Source organism: Scyliorhinus canicula, chromosome 1 (assembly GCF_902713615.1).
Source record: "Scyliorhinus canicula chromosome 1, sScyCan1.1, whole genome shotgun sequence".
In the NCBI taxonomy this organism is placed as follows: domain Eukaryota; kingdom Metazoa; phylum Chordata; class Chondrichthyes; order Carcharhiniformes; family Scyliorhinidae; genus Scyliorhinus; species Scyliorhinus canicula.
The window spans coordinates 238,545,166-238,562,577 of NC_052146.1; the positions used below are offsets into that span (position 1 = coordinate 238,545,166).

At 47.1% G+C, this 17,412-nt stretch overlaps 1 protein-coding gene across 15 annotated transcripts in view; it reads right to left on the reverse strand.

Moving 5' to 3' along the window:
- The window catches only part of LOC119972713 (echinoderm microtubule-associated protein-like 6), a 528,500-nt gene that overhangs the window by 257,572 nt on the left and 253,516 nt on the right, over positions 1–17,412 (reverse strand). For all 15 annotated transcript variants that reach the window (XR_005462144.1, XR_005462143.1, XR_005462146.1 and 12 more), the window contains 2 exons: positions 11,581–11,783; positions 3,948–4,059 (listed from right to left, as the gene is read on the reverse strand). Coding sequence is in view for 11 of the 15 variants with exons in the window: in XM_038809940.1 (XP_038665868.1) it covers positions 3,948–4,059; positions 11,581–11,783 (315 nt within the window). In the remaining 4 variants the exon portion in view is untranslated. The remainder of the gene's footprint in view (positions 1–3,947; positions 4,060–11,580; positions 11,784–17,412) is intronic.

The following is a 17,412-nucleotide window of genomic DNA, read 5'->3' on the forward strand; positions in this document are numbered from 1 at the left end:
TTGTCATCCCCGCCCTCCACCAGCGCAGATACCCACACCTCGGTGGGAAATGTTAGTGGTAAGGCATCGGGGGCACAATCTGGTGAGCACCACGTTGCTGATGATGCACATCAGGTGGCAGCAGGAACCCCCAGGCAAGACAGCAGTTGGAGGGATGCTGGATCCCAGGACCCAGCTGGGTCCCAGCCTGGAGCTGAGCCTGGTACAGAGTTACCCGGAGCTGACTGAGATGATAGGGGGCAGATGAGACATTCAGATGGAGCTGTCAGCGTCATTCCAGCAGATCCATAGCTGCCTAGAGGAAATCAAGAGGCAACAGCCACTGGAGATGTTGCCGGCAATGCGTGGCACCAAGGCCAACACTGGTGCACGACATCAGCACCATTAGTTAAGTTTCCAAGGCGTTGCACAATCGGTGGCGGCCATAGCTTAGGTTTTGGCAGAATATCTGACTCGCTGGGGGATGTCACCCAATACCAGGCTGATCTTGATAAGGTTCTGCAGGACATGTCCTGCTCTCAGATGGGCATGACCGAGGCACTACAGAGCATGTTCCAGTCACTGAGGAGCATAGCCGGGGGCAGACCATGGGTGACCGCCTGGGCTGGCAGAGCCAGATGATGGGGGAGCAGACAGGGCTCGAACCACCTGCCCCTCCATCCCAAGATGAACCCTAGGGTTCTATGGGTACCGAGCAGGAGGAGGGGCCGCTGAGTGCCAACCCAACCCTGTTTCATAGTGTGGCGACGGTGGCCAGCAGCTCCCCCAATTCCACCCCACTGATGAGGCCAGACCTCAGACCTCGAAGTCAGTGCATGGGACAGGGACGCATGGCTGTGCATGTGCCGAAAACAAGTGCCCTGGGGTCTTCCGGCCTCAGAGGACACCCTTCAGGACCATCAAAGGTCTCCGGATAAGGTCGGCAGCTGGCTGCCTTCAACTCTGATGTGCATCCTGGGGAAACAGACATAGTAGAGCTAAGAGGGCCAAGGATTACTGAGGGGGGGGGGGGGGGGAGATGGGGGTTGGCATCATCTTGGAAAGTGGGGAGTTGTAAAACACATTATACACACTTGCACACAACCAGTATGATGTCTCTGACACTTTCTTCTGCAATGCGGGCCGACCTCTGATCCTGTGGCCCATTTCTCCAGGCATCTCTCCCCCCGGTCCTCGTGGCACGTACCCACCCTCCGGCCATGAACATATCCCCGGAGTTGTGTCCCATCCCCTGGGTGTTCGTATGTTGGCTGCTGCGTGTGTGGTGTTGCCTCCCGCGGTGTTCATGCACAGTGGCCAGGCATCAAGGCGTGATTGGGATGTGAGGTAATGACTCCCACACGCTAGGCAATGACTCCCACATGCTACATGGCCCTCCCACCAACGGGAATCGACTTGGGATATGTGAAGTGCTCACGTAACCACGACTGCCAATTCCCTATCAGCAATAGCCTTCAGCTATATGGCCAGGAGCCTCGGCAGTCAATGGGGGCTATGGGTGGTCGTAGAGGAAGATGGGCAGGGACAAATATTGCCCCCAGAATGGGTAAACGATCAGGGGCTGGCATGGTGGTGCCGCGAGTTGTTGTCCCCCAGATGCTCCTCCAGCGCTTCCCTCACACCATCCTATGGTGGCTCACCCCTATGGAGATTCCCCAACCCAGCACTGGGGTGGCAAACCCAGCACCCCCGGGCTCTTTGCGTGTGAGCATAGATGGCTACCCAACTCCTCGTCTCCCCACAGAAACCCTTCTGCCAGGTTCACGTTTTTCAAAAGGAGTACTAATTGGTGCCAGTTTGAGCACTTGCTGAGGAGGCCGCTGAATGATGGGAAGCCATTGGATATGGGGTGGTTCTCGTTAATTGTATGAAAATTGGGCTTAAATGGTGATAATTGGTTTCTCGCCTCGCTATGGAGAGATCCCGATTTTGCCTACGGGAGCGGGCCAATTGCATCACCAACTGTTTGGCGCCTGGTGCGATTCTCGTTTTTGCCTGCTCCCGCTCTTCACCGGCCTCATTGCGCTTGAGCGAGAGCGTAACGAGGCCGGAAAATCACAACCGTAGAAAATTTTTAGTTGACTCCCGCAGCCCCCCCCCCCCCCCCCCCCCCCCATCTCTTCCAGAGTTTTCAACAAGTATGTTAAATCTGTGACCTCCCGCACCCCCCCCCCCCCCCCCAACATCTCTTCCAGAGTTTTCAACAAGTATGTTAAATCTGTGACCTCTGGTTACTGATCCTCCTATCAGTGTGGAATGAAAAAGGTTTCTCCATCTACTCTGTCACAACCCCACATCATGTTGAACATTCCTATTAAATTTTTCCTTAACCTTCTTTCCCGTTATTTAGGACTGAGATGAGGTGAAATTTCTTCATTGTTGTGAATGTTTGGCATGCTCTAACCCAGGGGACTGTGTTTGCTCAATTGATGGATGTGGTCAAGTTTGAGATAGATTTTTGGACACCAAGGGAAATTAAAGGATTATGCGGAGAAGGCAGGAAAGTGGAGTTGATGGACAAGTTCAGCCATGATCTTATTTACTGACAAAGCAGGGCAACCTGATCGAGGTGTACACGATTATGAGAGGCATCGACAGGGAACAGACTTATTTCTGCTGTTCTTGAGAACTAACAACTAGCTGAGTTTCCTCACCCTGATACTATTCCGGTAAATTTCTACCCTCTTCAAGGTTTTAATACCCTTTCTAAAGTGTTATGTCCAGAACTGAACACAATAATCTAGGTGGGTTTTAACCTGTGGTTTCTAAAGATTTACATGAACTTCCATACTTTCTAAAATAATGTATTTTAGATCAGGCAAGGGAACAAGTCATCTGAGATTTATTGGTAAATAACAAACTAGAATTAGGTAAAAATCTGATGATCAGGGAACATTTTACAAATAATAGCCATAGTATTGATATTAGGTTTTAGGAGAAAGAAAAGTCTCAAACTAAGCTAGAAATTTAAATAAGAGCAAACTCTAAAGGGAAGAGAAATTGATTCACCACAGTAAATTGGCAGTCCTGAGAAACACATGGCTATTCAACGTGACTCACTTTGAATAAGTGGCGCCGCTCGCCGGACCTCCCCGTTGTAGCAAGAGATTGGGACTCCATTTAAAAATGACTTCCCAATCTGCGAGGCCCTTAAAAGAATCTCCGACCTCACTCCCAGCACGAACGCAACATGGCAGAGTCCCCCGCCACCCATGGCGGGCAACACCGGCCCGATCAAAACATGTCAGCTTGGCAGTGCCAACCGGGTACCCTGGCAGTGTCCCTGCTGGCACCACCTGGGCACCTTGCAGTGCCAGACTGGCACTACCAGGGTACCCAGGTGGCACCAACAGTGCCAGGGCACCACCCTGCCCAAAGGGCATGCAGCTGGGGGCCTCTAATCCCCTCGGAAACCCTCATGAGGGCCGTTCCACCTGGTCCTTGTTTATGGGGACCAGTACCAAACAGCGCTCGTCTGAGGTTCCTGTGGCAAAGGGATTGAATCCCAAAGCCTCAGATACCTTTGGAATCTGCACATTAGAGTAAGGCTTACTGCTTTGCTCTAATATGCAGATTTGCTAAAATGTGATCCTGCTGATTGTAGGCGAGATTCCCCTTGCAATGTCTCGTGCAGTTGCGTTGAATCTCGCGTGGCGTTGCGAGCCGGGTAGATCCCGGGAGCGTGATCTCCCAGCTTTCACTGGCCATGCTGCACGGCGGCAAGTTGCTTTTCTGGCACAGTGTGGCTGGATGATTGCACCTGTGGTTGGGGGACTGGAGAATCCCACTCCTGGTTCTGCCAGATCTCTGAACTTTGTTATTTTAAAATTCTGACTTGGGACTGTGTGTCTCTTATGTAAACACCTTGCATTGTGCCATCACCTATATAAAAATATCACGATAGACAGAACGTACATTAATCTAGTTAAGCTAATACCAAGGTATACCTTTTGAGCCAGATGATAGGGCTGCTCTCTTGATAGCATATGTCTTCAGACATCTCTCAAATATATCATCCCAGAGTTCAACAATACCATCTTTGCCACCTGTTACAAATCCCTTTAAAAAATGTAATTATAGTGATTAAAAGTATAAAATACATTTTCAGTTAGTATGAAATATTTCAAATGATCCATTGGAAAAAATTTGTAATGTTAGCCATTTTTACTTATTACAATTAATAAACTAAAGAAAGAGGATAGAAGATTTCCTGCAATTACTATGCCAATTTACAACAAACAATTCTAGTAGGTAAATATTTAATACACTGCACAGAGTGAATGCCACTGCACAGAGTGAATGCCAATATCCAATTTGTACATAATATGGCTGCAAAATTCAGCATATTTTCCGTGCTGTAGTTAACGTTTTGCATCTGCACCATAGGTATATATGTCTGGTGTGGGCCATGCCATGGGTTGGTTGATAGCACTGCCGGTAGAAGTGTGCGCTAAAAGTATGCAGAGTAGGTAGAGTGATATTCTGGTCAGCGTGTAGTGCTGATATGACTCCAGGGGTGCCACTTTCAATCTCAATATTCCAGGTAACATCCTAACTTTGCACAACTGAATTTGTGTTCAATAGCCAGAGAATTACGCCAGTGCTATTTAAAGGGATCATGCACTCTTTGGTTAGTTGCTGATTGCTTTCTACTAGCTGCTACTGATTTAGTAAACATGTGTGTTGGCTTGTACTGTCATTTATAGTTGGTGAAGTCTACAAGGGGTGGTGCGAAACATGAAGACCACCTTGGTTTTGACTTCAAGGATTTGGTTTAGATTACTTGCTTCCAGTAATTGATATTGTAATATCCATCACACTTGGCCAGCAGAACTGACACAGAAGAGGGAAAGCTGCTCAAAGAGGGAGGAGATGGGGAAGAAAGTGCTCTCAACATTATGCCATAGTCATCCAGGGTGTTCGGAGAGCAATACTCCACCATCAACCCCAAAGGGGAACAATCATTAAGAGTTTCTGTTTCACTAAAAAGGTGTCATACACCGACATCACAGTGCAGAAGGAGGCCACTCAACCCATTGAGTCTGCACCGGCCCTTGGAAAGAGCACCCTATTTAAGCCCACGTCGCCACCCTATCACCATAACCCAGTAACCCCACCTAACATTTTGGACAATAGGAGGCAATTTAGCATGGCCAATCCACCTAACCTGTACATCTTTGGACTGCGGGAGGAAATTGGAGCACCCGGAGGAAACCCCTGCAGACACAGGGAGAAAGTGCAAACTCCACACAGTCACCCGGGGCTGGAATTGAACCAGGGACCCTGGAGCTGTGAGGCAGCAATGCTAACCACTGTGCCGCCCACCACATTGCAGGCAGAACTTTAGCCTAGGGGCAGGGCAAAGATACGACTGTCAGTTATTGCTAAGGTGACTGTGGCCATCAGCTTTTTTGCCTTGGATTCCTTCCAGGCTGGAAATCGGCAACATCGAGCAATTCATCATCCACTGTTGTACAACGTTGTGACTGATTCATATTGTGAAGGCAGGAAAATACCTTCCAAAGAGAAGCAGGCAGAATGTGAATGTGACGTTGCCAGGATAGTGAACTTCATCACGGTGCCTTTGGTTGCATGCACATTGCTTTGCAAACACAGCATTTAAATTCAAAAGTACCACAACCACAAAGGGTTCTACTCCAATGTGCTGCTGGTATGCAACCATACCCACTGCATCATGCAGTTAAATGCCACCAACCTGGAAGTAGTCTTGATGTCTTTATTGAAATGAAATGAAATGAAATAAAAATCGCTTATTGTCACAAGTAAGCTTCAATGAAGTTACTGTGAAAAGCCCCTAGTCGCCACATTCCGGCACCTGTCCAGGGAGGCTGGTACGGGAATTCTGTCCCTGTCCCTGTTATTCTGTCCCTGTCTGCTGTACCATCAGCGTTTGAACCATTTGGAGAGACCATTGGTGACTACAGGACAATAAGGGCTCTCTCTTGATCACCTGACTCACATAAATCCATAAATGGGTAGCGCTCATATAACAAATGCCATGCTGGCACCTGAAAAATAATTGAGCAGACAATCAGGGTACTTTAGCAACACTTCTACTGATGGACTGTTTTGAAGGAGCCTTGCAGTGCTCTAGTGAGCACATGTCACAATCCATTGTGGTCTGCTGCATCTGCACTTCACCATCACGAGGACACAAACCTCTCCCTCAGGAATACTTGAGCAGCTGAGGTGGTGGTGATGAAAAGGAGGAGGCAACAAACACATCCCCTTTCTGGCCAGGCTATCTGTGATCAGCTCATGCAACTGCAATACCAATGAATGCTGAAGCGCTCTTTGGGTGGTTTTAACTTGTGTTACATTGGATGCTCAGTCATCAATCATCAGTCACTGCATCATGGTTGGGTTCACAACTGTGCTAGTGGAGTATACCATTTTCATGGTGGAAAAGATGGCCTCCAAGCTTTGCGAAAAGTTGGTGTTGGATTCTTCCGGGGGGGGGGGGGGGGGGGGGGGGGGGGGAAGAGAGTTGTACAGTCCTCGTTCCTCGGATGCTTTGTTGACCTTTTCATGCTCTGCCACCAGTTTGCCTTGGGAATCCTTAATCTGTGGTATTTACCTCAAGGCTGTCTGCTTTCTCAGCTGGTGAGCCAATAGGCAGCTAGGTTTGTCTCTGTGTTCATAGACGGTCCCCCGTGTTTGGCAGAGTTTGTGCACTGCTTTCCTCGTGGAGGACAAATTGAAGTCCATTTGTAGCTTTTTCCTATCCATCAGAAGCTGTATGGTCGGGGCAGCAGAGTATTGTCGGTCTATCCCCAGCATGGAGTCGACTAGCTGCTGTCCAGCTGCCCTCACTTCTCTGTCTCTACGTGCTTTACAGGCAATAATCTCACCCCTGATCACAGCCTTCAGTGTCTCCCAGAACATGGAGGGTGAGACCTCCCCATTCTCGTTATTGGTAATATACCCATCTATGGCTTGTGATAGTTTCTCGCAGAACACCTTGCCGGCAAGGAGGGCCGGTGTCCAACCTCCATGGGGGGGGCAGTGGACACGGCCAATCTCCAACCTCACATCCATGTAGTGTGAACGTGGTCAGAGATCGTCTTACTATCTCTGGAAGCACCATTTTCCCCCACCACAAAGAAGTCTATGCGTGTATACCTTATGTACTTGAGAGAAGGAGAACTCCTCCTCCCCTGGGTGAACCTCTATGGGTCCATTGCCCCCATCTGCTCGATAAATGTGCCAAGTTAGAGGTACTCCCTGTTTTGGTGTTCAACCTGTCTGTCCGTGAGTCCCGTAAACAATTAAAGTCCCTTTGATGATTAGTGGGTGTATTACTATGTCGGGGATTTCCGCCATGTTCTTCTTCATAAAATCCCTGTCACCCCAGTTGGGAGTGTACATGTTAAAATGGACCACTGGTGCTCCTTCCAGGACACCGCTGACCATGACATATCATCCCCTTGGGTCCGTAATTGTCTTCATTGCTGTAAACACCATCCTCTTTCTACCCCCCCCCCCCAGTCCATAGCAAGAATGGAAGGTCTGTCCCACCCAGCCCTTTCTCACTTGCAGTCAGTCCCTTCTCCCTTAGGTGTGTCTCTTGGAGGAAGACTATGTCGGCTTTTGTACTTTTAAGCTTGGCGAAGACTCTGGATCTTTTTACTGGACCATTAAATCCCCTGATGTTCCAGGTGACTAATCTGATGGGGAATTTCTGTCATACCCTGCCCTGCAGGATCAACCAGACTCCCCATGAGACTGGGCTCCTGCGCTCCGGGGTTTCCCTTTGTTTGGGACCCTCATAAGTGGCTACTTGCGATGCCACCTTGTTCCCTGTTGCCATGTGTGGTCTGTTGTAACCAGCCTAGAGCCCCCCACCCTGTTCCTTTCTTCCCCTTATCGTTCTGCACCTTCCCCCACCCTGCCACTATCACCCCCCTACCCCCCCTTTACCTCTCAGTGTTATATCTTCACCTCGGTTTTGTCCCAGCCCGTTCTTTTGGATGAACCCGTCCATGTCTGCAGGGGCTGTAAAATAGTGCTCCTTGCACTGGAAGGTTACCCATAGCTTGGCTGTGTAGAGCATCCCAAATTTCACCCCACTTTTAAACAGGGCTGTCTTGGTTCTGTTGAATTTGGCCCATCACTTGGCCAGGTCTGCCTCAATTTCCTGATAGAGACGTATTTGGTGTCCCCTTCAGTTGCAGGTCTGCCTGGCCCATCTCAGGATTCTTTCCCGGTTCTGGTACTGCTGCCCCTTCGCAATTATTACCCTCGGCTGTTCCCCGGCCTTGGGTTTTGGCTGTCCTGTGTGTCCCATCTATCTCTGGTGGGCTGGGAAAGCTGTCCCTTCCCAGCAGATTTCCCAGCATCTGGGCCACATAGTCTGAGCCTTCAGTTCCCTCTGACAGTCCCACTATTCTTGGGTTCTGGAACCTCAACTGGTTCCCTTGGTCTTCCACCTTCCCTTTAAGGTTCCCCTGGGTCATCACCAACCTTGCTATTTGTGTCTCTAGGGTGACGATCCGGTTCATCTGGTCTGTGGATGCCTTTTCCAGTTCCTTAATTGTGCTCCCCTGGGCCTCTATTCGCCTCTCCGCTTTGTCGAGAACCACTTGCATGGCAGCCAGTGCTTCCCTGACCGCTGCCCGGAGTCCGAGTCTTATGTCCTCTTTGAGCTCCTTTAGCTCTCTGGTGAGGAACTTTCTCCGCCAAGTGGGAATTCTGTGCACAGCTTGTTGGCCCTTCTCTTCAAAGGCCAGGGCTTTGTTGCCTTGTGGGTCCGCCATCTCGCTTGCCAGTTTCTCCAGGCACCTGTAGCCTCTTGTTTGCTTACTGCCTCTGGGTGCAGCTGTTCCTTGGCATTTCGGTTTCTATTTTCGTTTTTGTTTGTAGGTTGAAGAGGATGATGTGGGATGCTTTTTTTCTTGGTAGTGGTGGGCTATTTTCATTTAAAAGAGCCTAAACCTGATGTCCTAGGAGGAGAGCCACCTTTCATGCATCCACTCAGCAAATCTCCATCACCAGAAGTCCTCAAGTCATCTTCTGAATCCTACGCAGAAAAGCTTGTATGCAACCTTGCAAGCAGACACCTGCATTAACCTTTTCCACCTACCCTGACTGCATGCCGCTCATGCAGTGACTCATCACTCGTAGCTTCAACTTCTATGCTAGTCTCGAAAATATGCAGTGTATCTAAGTTGGTGGTTGGAAATATGAGACAATGACGGTGTTTATCATCATCAGTCTCTTCCTCTTGCACATTTTATTCCTGCACTACTGCTTAGCCAGTTTGCAGTTCCTAACCATCTGAAGAGAATAAGATGCAAGGAACAGGAGGAAAATCAGGTGTTCAACATTTAGATCATCTGCAACTTGTAAATCAGAAGTGATTGTGCTATAAGGGAGAAGTGGGATATAAGGAAGTTTACAAGTGCCAGGCAATGACCATCTCCTATCAGAGAGGATCTAACCACTGCCCCTTGACATTTAATGGCATTACCATCGCTGAACATCCCACAACCAACACCTTGGGGGTTACCATTGATCAGAAACTGTATTGGACTAGCCATATTAACACTGTGGCTACCAGGGCAGGTCAAATGCTCGGAATCCTGCGGTGAATAACTCACCTCCTGAGCCCCAAAGCTTGTCCGCCATGTACAAGGCACAAGTCATGAGTGTAATGAAATACTTTCCGCTTGCCTCGATGAGTGCCGCTCCAACAACACTCAAGAAGCTCGACACCATCCAGGACAAAGCAGCCCACTTAATTGCTCTACCTACCACAAACATTCAAACCCATCGACGAATAATGGCAGCCATGTGTACCATCTACAGATGCACTGCAGTAACTCACCAAGGTTCTTTAGGCAGCTCCTTCCAAACCCACGACCACTACCATCGAGAAGGAGCAGCAGATACCTGGGAACCCCACCACCTGGAGGTTTCCCCCACAAGTCCCTCACCCCCCGACTTGGAAATACATCTATTGAAACTAGACTGAAGTTTGCCAGAAGCTTCTGGACAAAAGCCTCTGCTTAACTCACCAAATTATTTTCACAAAGGAACATTCGGTCCCTGTATCCAAACTCTGAAAACTGAAAAGCAGCAATCCAAAGGAAACAACCAGCGATTTACTGGGGAGCAGTTGATGATCACTTTAAATATTACTAGAAGTAGCACCCTCTAAAATTCAATCCCATGATCACTTAGAATTAGTAAATAGGATTCCAGAGTTCTCTAAACAAGCATTTTTAGGGCAGCACAATGGCGCAGTGGTTAGCACAGCTGCCTCACGGCACCGAGGTCCTAGGTTCGATCCCAGCTCTGGGTCACTGTCCGTGTGGAGTTTGCACATTCTACATGTGCTTGCATGGATTTTGCCCCCACAACCCAAAGATGTGCAGAGTAGGTGGATTGGCCATACTAAATTGCCCCTTAATTGGAAAAAATGAATTGGGTGCTCTAAACGTTAGAGGGAAAACAAAGGGCAATTTCACCCTAAAATAAGAGCAGGACCCTAAAAAGAAAATGATTAAATAAGCACCTGCCAATTTCACATAGGTGTATGGGACATAAAAGCCTCAACTTAAAATAACAATGGTCAAATTCTAAACATGAAACTGGCAAGCGGGATCGTGATCTAACATTTTGTCGTGATGCTGATTTCCTCAATATAAATAAAACAGTCAATTTCTGACGCTTGCTTGTTTAAACTGAAAGCCTTCAGACATTACTCGGAGACAAGATAGCTTTTGCTAAACAAGAGGAAAAAGAACCACCATGTATGATATAGTTTAAACTAGCAGATGTTGAAACTATTTGTTACTTTCTGCTTCAACAACTAATTTAAAATCTATAAAATTCAAAATAGTGCTGCTGCTGAATATCTGAACCATGAACAGAAGACAGAAGAAGTTAGAACGACAGAAATCAATCAATCTCTGTGGAGTGAGCAGACAAGTTGCCATCTTGGGCGAGGACCTTCTTTGGTTTGGAAGCAAGATATCAGAGTATTATCACTTTGTTCAATTTGATAGCTACTTTAAAATCCAATTCACTTTTATTCATTTTCTCAATAAATTAGACTGCCAATAAAGTTTACGTCATCTAGTTCATGTTGACTAATATTTGGTACTTAAAAACTTGTGTTAAATTGAGTTTAAACATTATCCAAAGTGAACATACCGAAGAGGGTCCTTTAACCAACATCACCCAGAATTTTCAATTTGTACTGAATTTTGAAATCAATTAGCTCCAAATAGTCCATTTGTTCTATATAAATTTACTGATGTGGATAATTTAAACATGAAAATGCAACACCAAAGACTCAACAAATGGGTGTCAATTTGTTTGCTTAAGTTTTTGATTTTGCACACAGCACACATCGGGACCAATTTTCACTTTTGGCAGTGACAGAAAATTGGAGGTTTTGGATCATCCAATTCTTCTTTCCACTAATTTCAAGGGAAACTGATCTACCAGCGCCGATTTTCCAATCCTGAAAGTGAAGCTTACCACCATATTAGACCAGGCATAATATATACTTCACAATTAGCACTATTAATTGTGACACAAAATTCAAAGCACCTTATCTAAGGCATGCATAGCAAAAATAGGTCCATCGTGGGCTTTAACTGTCTTGAGGAGAAGATTTATTTTCCAGATGTAAACATCTCCATTTGCGGCTCCAGAGAACATCATGTCTTCCATCTGGCCATATGATACACACATCATCGTCTCCAGTTTCCCCATGTTACCAAATATTCCTCGCTTAGAGGTAAGGCCACCACCTTAAACACCAGATGACTGTTAGTAATATTCCAATCAATAACTGATAAAACAAACTGCTGAACAGAACCAACGCTAATCCGTTATGCTAGTTCCTGTTGATGTTGTTAAATGTACCTATTGAAGCTGACAATGTTCTTAATTGTTGAAATTGTAAGGTCTAATGTGGTTAAAGCTTAAGATGCACACATACTTAAGAGGTGAACCTTTTAGTGTTTCCTCGCTTAATAATGTCCAGAAGTGTAACTTAAGTGGTTATAATGTGATATTCAAATCCAAAGAAAAGGCTTTCAATAAACATCTGGTCCAGAATAATGTGTTTCTGGAAATAATAATGATGCATGTTGCTTTATATTCCAAAGATTAGAATGGATCCACTAAGGTCTCAATCCTACATCTGAAATGCAACGTATTTAGGATACTATATAAATTATCAATTGGTGTATCCATAGAATCCTTCCAGTGCAGAAGGAGGCCATTTGGCCCATCAAATCTCTACCAACCCTTTGTGCTTTACCCAGGCCACTCCCCGCCCTCTCCCATAACCCCACGTATTGATCATGGCCAGTCCACCTAACCTGCACACCTTTGGACACTAAGAGGCAATTTTAAGACTCACCCGATGAAGGAGCTGCACTCCAAAAGCTAGTAATGCCAAACAAACCTGTTGGACTTTAACCTGGTGTTGTAAGACTACTTTTGAGTGATATCACCATGGGGCAGCATATAGATGATAATGGGAAGGGCCAAGGATAGATCCTTGCAGGGCAACAGAGGAAGTGCACAGGAGCGGGAAGAGAAGCCATTACGTGTAATTCACTGACTACAATTAGACAGGTAAGAATGGAAATAGGCAAGTGGAGTCCCACCCAACTGGACAATGATGATGAGGCATTTCAAAGATTGCAGACAGTTTGATAATAATGCAAAGAGATAATTTACCTTTGTCAATTCACATAGGCTGTTATTTCTGCCTTCGGCAGAGGCAGAAATATGATTGTAAGAATTCTAGCATGAAATTCAGGAAAGATGGGCACAAATCTGTTCAAGGACTTTGGAGAGGAAACTTCTTGGAGGTAGGGTAGCAGTTTATAAGTACAATTGGGCCAATGGTTAGTTTTTTTTGAGGAGGGGTGATGACAATGGATTTGAAGGAAAGAAGGACAATAATTGAAGAGAAAGAGCTATTAACAATATCAGCTAATATGGAACTAGAAAGGGATGTTGAGTGGTCAGCAGTTTTGTTGGAGGACTGGAAAGTGAGTCTCATGTACAAGATGAGCCCGGAGGGGGAATGAGGAGATAGGAGAGAAACCGGAGAATAATGTGAGTTGAGGGTTGGGGAACTTAAGAGGAAGTTTGGCCTGTTGAGTTAGGGCAAGGGAAGGAAGTGACAGAGGCAACTGATCAAATGGTCTCAATCGTAATGAACAGACACTCTGGAGGGAGATGTGAAAAGGGTGGTTACATCAGATCTGTGGACTCCGCCACCCAGGTCAGATGGTGAGATGGGGCAATTGACAATGTTGCTTGTAATGAGGCAGCAACAAATGTCTGGATGGGCCTTTGGAAGATGCCCTGAGAGATACAGATGGAGACTGTAGGCTGATCCAAGAACAGGTCAAGCCTGGAACGGCAGTAAAACAACCAAAATATATTTAAATATTGCTGAAAAGAGAGATCTTTTGCTGAAGCTTTTTGCTTTGTATTCATCAGGGCAAATGCAAGAAAGCAGTATTGAAAATGATCACTTATTGTACGGGAGCAATTTATTGTACGGGAGAAAAGGCAGCTGATTGACTGAGGTGTTACCATGGAGAAAGCAATGGGGAACTATAAGCTCCATGGCCGAGCAGTAGCCTTTTCTCCTGTGGTATAAATTATGATCGTTTCAAATTTGGCTTTCTTGAGTTTGCCTTGATGAGTGGAAAAAGAAAAGCTTTGGCAAGTTCCCCAGCATCACAGATGTCAGTCTTCAGCCAATTCACTCAATTTGATATCAAGAAGCAGCTGAAGGCATTGGATGCTGCAAAGGCTATGGGTCCTGACAATATTCCAGTAATAGTCCTGAATACTTGCGCTCCAGAACTTGCCATGTTCTGTTCCAGTACAGTTACAACACAGGCATCTACCTGGCAATGTGGAAGGAGTCATCAAGCGGCACTTACTCAGCAATAACCTGCTCACGGATGGTTAGTTTGCGTTCCACCAGGATCACTTAACTCCAGACCTCATTACAGCCTTGCTTCAAATAAGAGTCATATGGACAAAAGAGTTGAATGCCAGAGTGAGATGAGAGTGACTGTTCTTGACATCAAGCAGAATTTAACCAAGTATGGCATCAAGGGGCCTGAGCAAAACTGGAGTCAATGCGAATCAGGGGGGAATGGTTGTGGTGGTTGGCGGTCAATCATCTCAGCTCCAGGACGTCACTGCAGGAACTCCTCAAGATAGTGTCCTAGGCCCAACTATCTTCAGCTGTTTCATCAATGATCTTCCTTCCAATGTGGCAGGAGCAGCCGGGTCAGCGGAGACCAGCTGACTCTCGGGAGTACGATGTGGGGTACATCGCGGCTAGGAGGGGTCCTAGCCAGGGGGGGGGGGGGGGGGGGGGGCTGGGGGGGTACACCGGGTTGCTGCTGGAAAGACCAGGGACGAGAAGGGGAGAGCCGGGGGGGTGGAGGGGGGGCCATCGCTATGGGAAGCGGGTCAGAAAAGAAGGAATGACCCGGGGCGAGCAAGGGACAAGACATGGCTAATCGACAGGGAGTAGGGACGGGTCGTTCTGCGACCCGATTGATCACGTGGAACGTAAGGGGGCTGAATGGGCCGGTCAAAAGATCAAGGGTCTTCTCACACCTGAAGGGACTGAAGGCTGATGTAGCAATGCTGCAGGAGACTCATTTGAGGGTAGCAGATCAGGTCCGCCTGAGAAGGGGGTGGGTGGGACAGGTGTTCCACTCAGGCTTGGATATCAAGAACCGGGGGGTGGCGATTTTGGTGGGAAAGAGGGTGTCGTTTGTGGCGGCAGAGGTGGTGGCAGATAAGGAGGGCAGGTATGTGATGGTGAGGGGTAGGCTGCAGGGAGAGAATGTGGTACTGGTAAATGTGTATGCCCCGAACTGGGACGACGCGGGTTTTATGAGGCGCCTGCTGGGCCTCATCCCGGGACTGGAGGCAGGGGGCCTGATCATGGGAGGGGACTTTAATACGGTGTTAGACCCTGGGCTGGATAGATCGAGTTCCAGGACGAATAGGAGGCCGGCAGCGGCAGAGGTGTTAAGGGGGTTCATGGAGCAGATGGGAGGGGTAGACCCATGGAGATTTGGTAGGCCTAGGGCGAGGGAGTATTCTTTTTTATCCAATTGGAAAGGATCAAATTCGCCCTGAGAGGGTCGGTGCAGGGGTTTTTCAGGTGATGGCAACCCTTCCTAGACCTCTTGGATCAGAGATAGAAACTGAGGCCGTGACAGCAGCAACCCGGGAGGGGAGGGGAGGGCGGGAGGGAGGGGGGTGGGGGGGGGGGGGGGGGGGGGGGGGCAAAGACGAAGGAAGTACGGTAGCGGTGGTGGCACGGGCAAGGCCTGCCCGAGGACACTGCTAGAAATGATAAGTTGGTCTGACTGTCGGTTCGCCGGCGGGGGGGGGGGGACGCGCGAGTAGGGGGGGGGGGGGGACTTTTTTCTTTTTCTTGTTAAGTAGGGGGGTTTGACTTTGTTTTGTTCTAATTTAAATGTAAATGTAGGGGGGGTTAAAATGTTTGTATTTTGAAAAATTTCTTCAATAAAAATTATTTAAAAAAAAAAAAATGATCTTCCTTCCATCATAAGATCAGAAGTGGGTATGTTCTCTGATGACGGCACAATGTTCAGCACTATTCGCGACTCCTCAGATACTGAAGCAGTTCATGTCCAAATGCAGCAAACCTGGACAATATTCAGATGTGGGCTGATAAGTAGTGAGTAACATTCGTGCTACACAAGTGCCAGGCAACGATCATTTCCGACAAGAGACAGGATCTAACCATTACTGCTTGACATTCAATGACATTAGCATTGCTGAATTCCCCACTATCAATATCCTGGGGGTTTCCATTGACTAGTAAATCAACTGGGCTAGTCATATAAATACTGTGGCTACAAGAGCAGGTCAAGTGCTAGGAGTCCTGCAACAAGTCACTTATCTCCAACCCCACCCCTGAAAGCTAGTCCACTCTCTAAAAACACAAGACAGGAGAGTAATGGAATACTCTCTATTTGCCTAGGTGAGTGCAGCTCCAACAACACTCAGGAAGCTCGACACTACACAGGACAGAGTAGCCCACTTGATCACTAGCCCTTACACAAACATTCAATTCCTCCACCATCAATGAACAGTAATACCTATGTGTACCATCTAGATTCTAGAAGATACACTGCAGAAACTCACAAAGTCTCCTTAGGCAGCACCTTCCGAACCTACGACCACTACCATCTCGAAGGACAAGGCCAGTAGGTACAGGGATACCCCTCCAAGTCACTCACAATCGTGACTTGGAAATAGATCGCTGTTTCTTCACTGTCACTGGGTCAAAATCCTGGAATTCCCTCCCTAACAGCACTGTGGGTGTAGCTACACCTCAGGGACTGCAGTGATTCAAGAAGGCAGCTCACCACCACCTTTTCAGAGACATGGGATGGGTAATGAATGCTGGCCTAGCCAGCAATGCCAACATCCCGTAATGAACAAAAACAAATGCCCCTCTTTTCAGTATTGAGAGACTATTATATTCTCTCTGCAAAATGTTATGCAAATCTTTTTACCTGATATAACTGATCTAAAACTATATTGCATTTTAAAGGATTCAATGATGACGTCAAGAAAACTAGTGAGAATAATTGTGTGTTAAAATGACAGGCCTGAAGCCCCACTGGCAGAGAATTGCAGCCACCGAATGGTGGCTCAGTGGCTAGCACTGCTACCTTACAGTGCAATCGATTCTGCCCTTGCGTGACTGTTTGTATGGAGTTTGCATGTTCTTCCCTTGTCTGCATGGGTTTCCTCTGGGTGTTCCTGTTTCCTCCCACAATCCAAAAATGTGAAAGTGAGGTGGATTAGCCATGTTAAAATTGCTCCTTTGTGTCCAAAGATGTGCCGGGTTGGTGGGGTTAGGGAAATAGTACGGGGGAGCGGGCTTAGATAGGGTGCTGAGCGTCGCAGAGGGTGGGTGCAGACTCAATGGGCCCAATAGCCTCCTTCTGCACTGTAGGGATTCCATGAATTATCTGAAAGGATCTTTTTAATATAGGTTTCTCTTTCAAAGCATCTTACTCTGTTGGAATTCTAATATGTACTCATTGAATAGGACAACAGCTCAGATTCTAAAGTAATTCTGTAATACTGCACCACCTATCTAATGATTAAAATGACATTACTGTCAATGCTCCAACAAAAATAAAGATGGATTTAGATCATCTGGATTGTAACACACACTATTTAAATTTGTACCCTCACAGATACAGGGGCAGTGCACCCAAAGATAATAATTTGGCACTATGCACATATTTAATTTGACCAAAGGGTATTGCGCTTCAATATTTTGCAGGAAAATTGCAGAGGAAATGGACTGAGGCACCAACTTGAGTGTGGGGT